Source organism: Opisthocomus hoazin, chromosome 3 (genome assembly GCF_030867145.1).
Source record: "Opisthocomus hoazin isolate bOpiHoa1 chromosome 3, bOpiHoa1.hap1, whole genome shotgun sequence".
NCBI lineage: Eukaryota > Metazoa > Chordata > Aves > Opisthocomiformes > Opisthocomidae > Opisthocomus > Opisthocomus hoazin.
The window spans coordinates 2043415-2054938 of NC_134416.1; the positions used below are offsets into that span (position 1 = coordinate 2043415).

The following is an 11524-nucleotide window of genomic DNA, read 5'->3' on the forward strand; positions in this document are numbered from 1 at the left end:
CCCGGGGGGGGTGTCCTGACGCGTGTCACCTCCCACCATCACCTTTTTCCTTTCCTCCAGGCAAGCAGCTGCAGATCAAGCCCCGGCTGTGAGCAAGCCCCGACCCCGCGGCAGCCGACGAGCTCAGGAACCGCAGAGCCGGGCACGACCTGGCACCTACCTCAGGACGCTGTGGCTGGATGGTGGCACCCCGCTTCTCATCTTGCTTTCCCGGGACGTCATTTTGGCAAGGAGCTGGGTGGCGGCGTGAGGAAGCGCCGCCCGTTCCCGCTAGGAAGCGGCTTCGTTTGAAATCTTTTTTAATTTGCCAATAAATTGTCTTTTCAGTTCCTTGCTTGAAGGTGAGCCCAGCCACCGGGCTCCTTGGACGCTTGCGGGACTGGGAAGAGGCTCCCATCCCCGTCGGTCCTCCCGCAGATCGCCGGTCCGCTGCTGTCCCAGCCACGAGGTGACACGGGGACCTGAGGAGCTTAATGCCGTCGTGCGATGTGCGCGCATCCAGGTCAGCCGCTGTACTGGGGACAAGCGTGGCCGGTGGTTGCAGGTCACCGTGCCGGGATGTAACGGGGCGTAAAACCCCTTGCATGGCTCAGCTCCGCGTCCAGAGCCCTCCTGCATCCATCCTGCTCCGTTCCCTTGCTTTTGGGAGGAGATATCTCGGAGCAGAGCCGTGTGCTGAGAGCATCCCTGGTGGAAACGTGGGTTGGGAGCAGCGTTGAGGTCACACCAAACGCTCCTGCAGCACCGTCGGGATCTCCCATGGCCGGTTGTACCCTGAATTCCCACCTCTCCCCATCCCAGCGGGGGTTTGGTCTCCCCTGGGAGACCCAAACCGGCTTTTGGGGGGGTTTTTTTTGGGTCCCTCCAAAGCACAGGGAGAACATTGTGCAGAGCCAAGCACAGCTGCCGGCATGATACATTTTTGCATCCGTGGGTACAATTTCCACGGGGGTTTTGGGGCAGCAGATGCTGTTCCCCCACACGGATGCAATTCTGGGGACACCTTCAGGACCTCCCCTTGCCAAGAGGTGCTGAGAGCCAGCAGCAGCCATGTGGGGTGGCAGGATTTGCCCATCCACTGCCCCTCAATCTCAGCACCTTCGGGCAAAAAGCAACAGCAGGGAGGTGGGTGAGTGCCCGGGCTCCCTTGGGACCCAGCACCCAGCTGCGCTTGGCGGTGGGGTGGGCGATGGAACCACCGCGATGCCACGGGCTCAGGTGCACCACAGCTCCGGTGCCAGGGCTGATGGCTGTGGTTTCGTCCCCATGGCCGGACAACACAGGGTCTCCTTGGGGCTTTCCTTGGGAGAGCACCCATGGGTGCGTGCACCCCGTGGAGGGGTCTTGTTATCACCCCACCTCTACAGGCTGGGATGCTCCCCCCTGCCCACCTCGTCGTGGGGGGATTCATTGCCTGGTTGGGGTGACTCCTGGCATGGGGTACCACCAAGGGTGATGTCACTGACGCCTGTCACCTCCCTGGGCTCCCACTGGCTTGGTTGGGGTGACTCCTGGCATGGGGCACCACCAAGGGCGATGTCATTGACGCCTGTCACCTCCCTGGGCTCCCGTTGGCTTGGTTGGGGTGACTCCTGGCATGGAGTACCACCAAGGGCGATGTCATTAACGCCTGTCACCTGCTTGGACTCCTGTTGGCTTGGTTGGGGTGACTCCTGGCATGGGGTACCACCAAGGGCAATGTCATTGACGCCTGTCACCTCCCTGGGCTCCCGTTGGCTTGGTTGGGGTGACTCCTGGCATGGGGTACCACCAAGGGCGATGTCATTGACGCCTGTCACCTCCCTGGGCTCCTGTTGGCTTGGTTGGGGTGACTCCTGGCATGGGGTACCACCAAGGGCGATGTCATTGACGCCTGTCACCTCCCTGGGCTCCCGTTGAAGGATGCTGCCCACTGCTGAACCAGCAGCTGAGGGGGGGGTCAGTACCACTTGGAGACCAGTTTGGGGTGGCCACGTCCCCAGTATCCCCCCAACCGTGGTGAGGACCCATGGGTCCTCCCCCTGGAGCTGCACTCCTACCCCAGCATGTGTACAGTGAGCTTTTTTTTAATAAAAACTTCTTTGTTTCCATTAATATCAAATGTCTTTTATTAACCTGTGTGTTTTGATATGTAAATAAAGAGTTTCTTCCCCCGGATGCCCGGTTGGAGCGTGGCTCGGCTCTTTTTTTTCAGTGATACGACACGAATATCCCCTCGCAGAGCTTCTGATGCCGGCGGGGGGAGCCGCTCTGCTCCCCAAACCTTTCAGAGTTTTGAATTATGACAACTTGAGAGTTTTTAATTATGACTCTGTCCAGTTCTGGGCTCCCCAGTTCAAGAAAGAAGGGGAGCTATTGGAGAGAGTCCAGCGGAGGGCTGCGAGGGTGATGAGGGGACTGGAGCATCTCTCCTACGAGGAGAGGCTGAGGGAGCTGGGCTTGTTCAGCCTGGAGAAGAGAAGGCTGGGAGGGGACCTTAGAAATGCTTACAAATATCTGCAGGGTGGGTGTCAGGAGGATGGGGCCAGACTCTTTTCAGTGGTGCCCAGCGACAGGACAAGGGGCAATGGGCACAAACTGAAGCAGAGGAAGATCCATCTGAACATGAGGAAGAACTTCTTCCCTCTGAGGGTGACGGAGCCCTGGCCCAGGCTGCCCAGGGAGGCTGTGGAGTCTCCTTCTCTGGAGATATTCAAGACCCGCCTGGACAAGGTCCTGTGCACCCTACTGTAGGTGACCCTGCTTCGGCAGGAGGGTTGGACTAGATGACCCACAGAGGTCTCTTCCAACCCCTACCATTCTGTGATTCTGTGATTCTATGACAACTTTTTCCACCCTTCCCCAAGAAGGACGTTTCTTCACGGGGTGGTTTCCTCAAAAATGAAACCCACCTTAAAATGACTAAAAAAATCGCCCCGGAGGAGATGATGATGCTGTGAGTCCCCGGGGTTGGCGGGCACGGGGCGATGGTGGTCGGGAGCTTCACTGCGTCCCGTAGCCGCGGCTCCCTAACGAGCGGGCTAACGGAGACGAAGGCTCGCGCTGCACTAATTAAGCGAGGCGACCAGTAGCTCGCGGAGAGCCCGCGACTCTGCCGCCCGCCGGTGCCCCTGCTCCCTTCCCGGGGAGGTTCGTAATTTATTGCCGGCTGTCGTTAAATCACTGCTCGGGGGTGATTAATTTCTGAGCACGGCCCCTGGAGAGGCGTTGCCGAGTCCTGACGGGTTCCTCACCCCACCGCCAGCGGCCACGACGCCTCGGTGATGGGCCTCCATGGGGGTTTCTCCGTCCTCCCCGTGATCACAGAATCACAGAATGGTGGGGGTTGGAAGGGACCTCTGTGGGTCACCCAGTCCAGCCCTCCTGCCAAAGCAGGGTCACCCAGAGCAGGCTGCACAGGACCTTGTCCAGGTGGGTCTTGAATATCTCCAGAGAAGGAGACTCCACAACCTCCCTGGGCAGCCTGGGCCAGGGCTCCGTCACCCTCAGAGGGAAGAAGTTCTTCCTCGGGTTCAGCTGGAGCTTCCTCTGCTCCAGTTTGTGCCCGTTGCCCCTTGTCCTGTCGCTGGGCACCACTGAGAAGAGTCTGGCCCCATCCTCCTGACCCCCACCCTGCAGATATTTGTAAGTGATGCCAGGGATGCTGCGGTGGTGGACCCCAGCGAGGACGTGCCCCCCGGGGGATGCCTTGGCCGGAGGGTTGGTGGCACGGGGAGACGTTTTCTGGACGGCACCGTAAACATTTCCTGGAAAACCTTCCTGCGGTGGGTGCTGCTGGCACAGCTCTTGGTCTCCTGCCGGGGAAGCAGGTGCCGGGCTAGCAGCACCCGCCGGCTCACTTTTCTGGCTGTCATCGGGGTGGCTGTCCCCTGCCCTCCTCCTCCTCCTCCTTCTCCTCCTCGGTACGCATAGCTGGTCCCACCATGGCCACCAAGCTCTTTGTGTGATTTGTCCCCTTTCCCAAAATGGTTTCCAGCCCTTCTCCGGGCAGTGACACCTGGATTTGGGCCGCGGATGCTGGTGGAGCATCGCCAAGGTGGTGGCCACCGGCTGATGGGGTGCGTCATGGTGGACACCACCCTCGCCGTGGGGTGATGTCCTTGCGAGGGCTCCCCAAGCTATGCACTAGCATCTCATCGTCAACCAAGTGGGGAAACTGAGGCAGCACCCACGCGAGCACGCAGGCACCCAGGTCCCACTCGAAGGGTTAAAGGGCCAGACGAGCTGCCCGCTCTAAAAGCGAAAGGTGACGCCATCCCACCGCCATCCCGCGGCCACCAACCTGGTTATGTCACTCGACCGCCTGCAAGTAAACTTAGATGACCGGTTAGGCGTGGCGGGGAGGGCTGGGGACATGCCACCGGGGCCCGGCCGCGCTCCCCCGGCCGTGTCACTGTACCCGGCCACCCCGCTAAAAATACCCGAAGGGGGGTGTCACGGGCGAGCGACGGCCCCGTTGGAGCTTGGCCTGTTCCTAATCCCCTCGTGGCTCCTGTCCCATAGTGGGTGGCAGCTGCTGATGGGGGCCTGGTGCCCCCAAGGTGCGAGCAGCTCCAGGGAGGACCCACATCCCACGCACCCCCCCCTTTTCCCAGTGCGGGACCCCAACATCCCACTGCACAGGGACCCCGATACTGCATTCAGGGGTCACACAATTAAGCAAATGAGTTAAAAACACCCCATGAGAAGAACTCTTGGTTGCAAAACCATCAAGACGCCCGTTTTGTCCCCTTCTTTGCCTCCCACCCTACAAGACGGAGGGGGTGCAGTTGTCCCCTTTCCAAATTTGGGGTCTCCAATAAGGGGTATTGGTGTCCCAGGTTAACCAAGGTGGGGTAAATTCCAGCATCACCGGGGTCCCAGGGGACACATCCGGAGCTTTGCCTGCATCCATGATCCTCCCCGGGGGGGGGGGGAGACCCCCCCATGTCTCCCTCAACTCAATTGTACCTTGAAAAGGAGAAGAAAGATGGGGAAGAGGCCCAGGACCCCAAACCCTCCAGAGGCCGGATCCAATAAAAGAAATTATGTGGGGTTTGAATTTCTGGGGATGCAGTAGGATGAAGGTTTTCTTCCCCAAAAAAAGCCTTTTTCCATTAATTCAGCCCAAATAATCAGTGATTTTGAATGGTCCATAGGCATCCATGGCGGGCAGTGCCCCTGTCCCCAAGTCCTCAAGCGGGGATGGTCATCGGCTGGGCGAGGGGCTCATCACCCACATCCCACAGAGCTGCTCTGTGGGATGAAGCCGGTCATCCCTTGGGGTTAGGTGGGACAACTCGATGATGACTGCCCCGTGCCTCGGTTTCCCTCAAGCACCTTGGTGTGGGGAACAGCTGGACCTGCAGCTGGGACCAGGCTGCCATGTGCTCCATCCCTGGCCTCTCTGTGTGTCCCCATCCTAACCCTGACCCCACCAGTGTGAACCCCGACTCTCTCCCGGCGCCCCAAACATCTTTATCTCTTCCGTCCTGGCAGAACTCGGAGCAGCGCGACCGCATTCAGGCCTGGACCTCATCCTGCGGCGGGCTGAGCACCCCATGGCGGCCGGGCCAGCTGCCGCTGGGTGCCGGTGACGCCTTTTCCGCCTGTTGGGATGGCAGTCGTCATCGTCTTCGAGCTGGCGACGCCTCTCCCCACGCGCCGGGCACGACCATCACCACCCATGGCCACCAAGCTGGAGGTGATACGTAGATAATTGCGCTTCGGGACATGGTTTAGCAGGCATGGTGGTGTTGGGTTGACGGTTGGACTTGATCGTCTTAGAAGTCTTTTCCAACCTTAGCGATTCTGTGAAATCACAGAATCACAGAATGGTGGGGGTTGGAAGGGACCTCTGTGGGTCATCTAATCCAATCCTCCTGCCGAAGCAGGGTCACCTACAGCAGGCTGCAAAGGAACGTGTCCAGGTGGGTCTTGAATATCTCCAGAGAAAGAGACTCCACAACCTCCCTGGGCAGCCTGTTCCAGGGCTCCATCACCCTCAGAGGGAAGAAGTTCTTCCTCGTGTTCAGATGGAGCTTCCTCTGCTTCAGTTTGTGCCCGTTGCCCCTTGTCCTGTCACTGGGCACCACTGAGAAGAGTCTGGCCCCGTCCTCCTGACCCCCACCCTGCAGATACTTAGAGGCATTTATAAGGTCCCCTATCAGCCTTCTCCAGGCTGAACAAGCCCAGCTCCCTCAGCCTCTCCTCGTAGGGGAGATGCTCCAGTCCCCTCGCCATCACGAGGAGCATGCGGCTGCTCCCCGACCACCTAGTGAAAGCGTCAAAAAACTAGAAAATCCTAAAAAAAATCTAAAAAAAAAAATATATATATGTGTGTAGGTATATACCTATGGCTTTCCGCAAGGATGGCAAGCGCCGAGCCCTCTCCCCGCAGAGATTGACAGCAGCCCCGGGGGCGTTGCCATGGGGATATGTAAATCGCGGCGGGAGGCCGCCGCGCTGATAGGCGGGGGAGCTACTGGGCCCGCCCCCGGGAGGCGGGGCCGTCCCCGCCTCTCCCCCGTATATAAGGTCGGCGGGCTCCATTCAGCTCCCCGGCAGCGCCGAGCACGGGCAGCGAGCGGGCAGGGGGTCCGGCCCCCACCCCCGAGAGGAGGAGGAAGGCAGAGGAAGGCAGCCCGGGGAGGTGGGGCCGGGGCAGGTGCCAGGGGAGGCAGGAAAGGGGCGGGCAGGGCTCTCGCCCGCTCCTCGCCATTGGGAAGCGATCGCGGAACGAGCGGCCGGAGCCTGCCCCGAAGAAGCGACCGGATAAGCAGAGCCCCCGCCCCAGAGGAGGGGTCCCCGGAGCCCGGTTACAGCTCGGAGCAGAGTCCCGGAGGAACCTCCAGCAGCGGAGAAGTCCGGTTGCTGAGACACCGGATCGAAAACTCCCGACGGAGGTGTCTGCCTTCAACCCGGAGCCGAGCCCCTTCGGACCCCTCCCGGAGCCGGGCTGAACCCCCCGGAGCCGGGCCGACCCCCGCCCTCCGGAGCCGAGCCCCGTCGGAGGCTGCTGGAGCCGGGCTGACCCCCCCAAAGAGCCGAACCCCCCGTCGGAGACTCCCGGAGCCGGGCCGAACCCCCAGTCGGATCCGGGCCGAACCCCCAGTCGGATCCGGGCCGAACCCCCAGTCGGATCCGGGCCGAACCCCCCGTCGGATCCGGGCCGAACTCCAACCCCCCGGAGCCGAACCCCCCCCGTCGGAGCCCCTCGGAGCCGGGCCGAACTCTTTCCCCTCCCTCGGAGCCGAGCCCCGTCGGAGGCCCCCGGAGCCGGGCTGATCCCCTCAGAGCCGGGCCGAACCCCACGTCGGAGCCCCCCGGAGCCGAGCCGAACCCCCCCTGCACCCGAGCCCCGTCGGAGCCCCCCGGAACCGGGCCGAGCCCCGTCGGGGCAGCCCCTCGCACCGCAGACAGGGCTCCGGAGCCTTCGGGACCCCCCCCAACCCTCGGTGAACGGCGGTGCCCGGGGGCTCGACCCCCCCCCGGTCCCTCCATGGACTGAGATGGCCTCGGAGCTGGCCATGAGCTCGGAGCTGCCCACCAGCCCCCTCGCCATCGAATACGTGAACGATTTCGACCTGATGAAGTTCGAGGTGAAGAAGGAACCGGCGGAGGCGGAGAGGCTGTGCCACCGCCTGCCCGCGGGTTCCCTCTCCTCCACCCCCCTCAGCACGCCCTGCTCCTCCGTGCCTTCCTCGCCCAGTTTCTGCGCTCCCAGTCCCGGTGGGCAGCCGGCTCCTGGTCCCCCGGCTCCCACCGCCTCATCCCTGGGCTCCAAACCTCAACTGGAGGAGCTGTACTGGATGTCGGGTTACCAGCATCACCTCAACCCCGAAGCTCTCAACCTGACGCCGGAGGACGCGGTGGAGGCGTTGATCGGCGCCCCTCACCACCATCATCATCACCACCAAGGTTACGAAGCTTTCCGACCTCAACCTTTCGGTGGCGAGGAGCTACCCCCGGCCGCCCACCACCACCCGGGCCACCACCACCACCATCACCACCACCTGCGGTTGGAGGACCGCTTCTCCGACGATCAGCTGGTGAGTATGTCGGTGCGGGAGCTGAACCGGCAGCTGCGGGGCTTCAGCAAGGAGGAGGTGATCCGCCTCAAGCAGAAGAGGAGGACCTTGAAGAACCGGGGCTACGCTCAATCCTGCCGTTACAAGCGGGTCCAGCAAAGGCACATCTTGGAGAACGAGAAGTGTCAACTCCAGAGCCAGGTGGAGCAGCTCAAGCAAGAGGTGACCCGCTTGGCCAAGGAAAGGGATCTGTACAAAGAAAAATACGAGAAGTTGGCCGGCCGGGGCTTCCCGAGGGAGCCCTCTCCATCAGCCGCTCCTAAACCCGCCGCCGACTTCTTCATGTGAGCCGCAAACCCCTGGGGGGGGAATGGGGGGGGGGGTATGTGGGGGTCCCCTCCTTTTTTTCCTTCCCGATGTGGGGAGAGCAAACCCTCTGCTTGTATAAAAAAAAAATTAAAATTTTTTTTCCCCCCTTGATATTTTGGGGAGGGGGAAGCTGAGCACCCCACCCCTTCCCCAAGTCCGGGACTCGGAGCAGGGGGTCCCAGGGTGGGTGGGTGGGGGGCACCTGGAGCCAAGCCTGCATGCGGGACGTGTACGGCGCGCCGGACCCCCCCCCTTCCCCGGCAGCATCAGCGCCATCCAGGAGGCTTCTCCCCCCCCCCCAGCCCCCCTTTTTTTCCTGCGTGTTTCACCCCCGATTTGATTGATTATTTTTTTCTCTTTTTTCGGGGGGGGGGTTTCTCCACGGATCGTCCGGGGGGGGTCCCCGGCAGCGCTGCGCCCTGCCCGGCCCCTCGGCCGGCAAACCTGAGCCACATTTAACTTATTCACCCTTGTAAATATGTAGAAATTAGTTAGTTTTTCTGCCTTTTTTTTTGTTTTGTTTTATTTTTTCCTCGAGCCTATATTTTGCTTGGTGATTTACGAAAAAAAAAAAAAACCCAACCCCCAAGACCCTTTAGAAAAAGAGAAAAAAAAAAAATTACACGAGTCTTAAAAGTTTGTATGTAATAGCATGCAAATAATATCCGAGTTAATTTAACGACGTTGGGAAGAAGCCGAATGCACTATATACAGGAATCAATTGGGTTAAATAATGCTGTTTTATAGAGATTTAAAATTATCTATGCTCTTAAAAATAGTGTGGGGGGGTGGGGGGGTGGGGGGAGAGGTAACAACTCTAGGGTGACCTGGAAGGCAATATAGTAATATATGGACTGCGAACGGTTGGCTGCTATCTCACTATGCACCAGATTTATTTATTAACCCTCGGGAAGCGGAATATGATTTTTAACCTCGATGTCTCAAGGAGGAGAGGAAAACGAATTTATTTCTTGCGAGGAAAGAAAAATCGGAATTCGTGTGGTTGTTTGGAGCGAGAGCGGGGCCGATCCTGCGCGGACGAGCGGGGTTTTGGTTTGTTTTTTTTTTTAACAAGTTGCTTATTTAAAAAAGAAAAACGATTTAAAAAAAAAAAAAATTTGATCTTGGGGAGAACACCACGGACAAAGCGAGCTCGGGAACCTGGTGCATTTTAGGTACTGAACGGTGCGGAGCGTTTTTAACGACCTGTTGTTTCGATTTGTGACGGTTTTAACGATGTTGCATCAAGATAAAAAAAAACTTATATTCAACTAGAGCCTGGGTCGGGTTTTCTCTCAACTTTGGGGGGGGGTCCTACAGCATCTCCTTTTCGTTTTGGGGTTTGCTGCTTCTTCGCTTGGGGGTCCTGGTGCAAAACTCTCGGCGGGGACGGGGGGGGGGATCGGAGGGATAAATCCGGCGCTGATCATCGCTTGCGAGCCGGGGATCGCCGCCAGCTCTGCCCTGCTGAACTCTGGCTTTTCCCTTTTCCTGCCTTTTTTTTTTTCCTCTGTGTGCTTTCTTTTTTTTGTGGGGGTTTTGTTTATTTTTCTTCCCCAGCCGGGTACTGCATTTTTTTTGTCCCCGTGGGTGATGAGAAGTCACCTTCACCCCAACTCCAGCTGGGTCTGAGCTTGTCCGACACCGTCCCGATGAGCCGCTGGCTTGGTTTTTAAACGGTAATAAATAATTTTTCTTTCCCCTTTTGGCTTCTCCCTTTTGAGTTCTTACTTAAGGGAGGGGGAAGGAAAAAAAAAACTGAACCAAACACACACCTTCCCTAAAGGAAAGCTTTCGGGCTGGTATTTTTACAAAATGTTTTGGGGGGTTTTTTTGGGACTCTTTGCAGGGACGTACAGCCCCGGCCGCTCTGCTCCGTGCTGCTGGGAAGCCCGAGCAACGGCTGCCCCACTCGCAGCTTATCCCGCTTCGTGCCGGGCTCAGCGGGGCAATTTGCAACACAGCCCTTGGTCCAGCATATTTCTGAGTATTTTATATATATATTTCATATCTGTAATGTATTTCCCCCCCCCCACCTCGTGTATTTTTGCACAGGCTCAGCCAAAGCCGGGAGCTGCCCCGGCACGCTGGCTGCAGCGTGTTTCTTCCTGTCACCCTCCGTAAATCGCCGCTGTGCTGAAGCAGAACCCTCTGGACCAACTCTCTTCAGGCTTTGTGGGGTGGGTGCAGCCCCAGGACCCTCTGGTTCTGCCTCCCCTGCACCCCCAGACCTCATCCCCCTCTTTTTTTTTTTTTTTTTCAGCTGCTTCGGACTCAGGGTCTTGTTTTTTGTCCAGAGGGTTTTTGAGCAGCCTGAGCTCGGCTCAGTATCGGGCTCGGTTTTTGGGATGGGAGCTGGGGTGCACGGAGAGACCCTCACCCTGTGCCTGATGCATCAGGGCTGGGCACAAAGGGGGAGCTTGAGGGTGGGGGTTCATCCCCTATCCCTATTTTTTAGAGCTGGGAAATCTGTGCAAACCTGGCTCTAAATAAAAATAACCCGTCCTGCTGCCCGTGCAGCCTCTTGCAGGACATTGCCTTCTCTCCTTATTTTTTTTTGGGGGGGTGGGGTGTGAAATAGAGCTTTTTGGTGGGTTCCTCCCCAACATTTCCTCCCAACATTCCTCTCTCTCGGCCCGTTTTTGGGGGGAAAGTGCTTCCAGCGGCACTCCCTGTAACTAAAGTGGAGTTTGGGGATGAGAAGGGGCTTGAGGCCAGCGCTGTCCCCAAAACATCCTAGGGACCTTGGTCCCTGCTGCCTTTCCTCACCCCTGGATCTTGCTGCTGTCTGTGCTCCCTGGGGGCATGTCCCTGGGGGGCTGGTGCCCCCTTTCCTCGCTGCGGTGGGGTCAACAGGAGGAGCAGAGCTGGCTTTGGGGCTGTGTGGGGGATTTGGGGGAACAGCTGTCCTGGGGTGTCTTGCCTTGGGGTCCAGCGTGATGCTCTCCGATACTCGTGGGGCAGCTGCCATTGCCTCCTGCCCTGTGATGCCTTTCCCCACCACCTTGGCAGAGAGAAGGCAGAGGTTTGGGGCTGAAGACGCGTAATTTTTCCCTGTTCCTTGGTGCCTGGCACCTCTGTCCCCATCCTCTTCGATTTAAATTTCTTTTCTTTTTTCCATGTGCAAACTGGGGAAGATGCAGCTC

At 58.8% G+C, this 11524-nt stretch overlaps 2 protein-coding genes across 2 annotated transcripts in view; both read left to right on the forward strand.

Moving 5' to 3' along the window:
• Positions 1-2150, forward strand: part of ZC3H3 (zinc finger CCCH-type containing 3) — a 74909-nt gene extending 72759 nt beyond the window's left edge. The window contains exon 13 of the mRNA XM_075417221.1: positions 61-2150. Within this exon, the coding sequence (XP_075273336.1) occupies positions 61-92 (32 nt within the window). The 3' untranslated portion in view covers positions 93-2150. The remainder of the gene's footprint in view (positions 1-60) is intronic.
• Positions 2151-6550: 4400 nt separating this feature from the next.
• MAFA (MAF bZIP transcription factor A) lies at positions 6551-9654 on the forward strand. The gene has a single exon (XM_075415445.1). It carries the CDS (start codon positions 7491-7493, stop codon positions 8355-8357), a length of 867 nt encoding a protein of 288 aa, XP_075271560.1. The 5' UTR covers positions 6551-7490; the 3' UTR covers positions 8358-9654.
• The last annotated feature ends 1870 nt before the right edge of the window (positions 9655-11524 follow it).

Excerpts from the sequence above, each read along its gene's own strand:
- MAFA (XM_075415445.1), top strand. The coding sequence starts at position 7,491 with ATGGCCTCGGAGCTGGCCATGAGCTCGGAGCTGCCCACCAGCCCCCTC.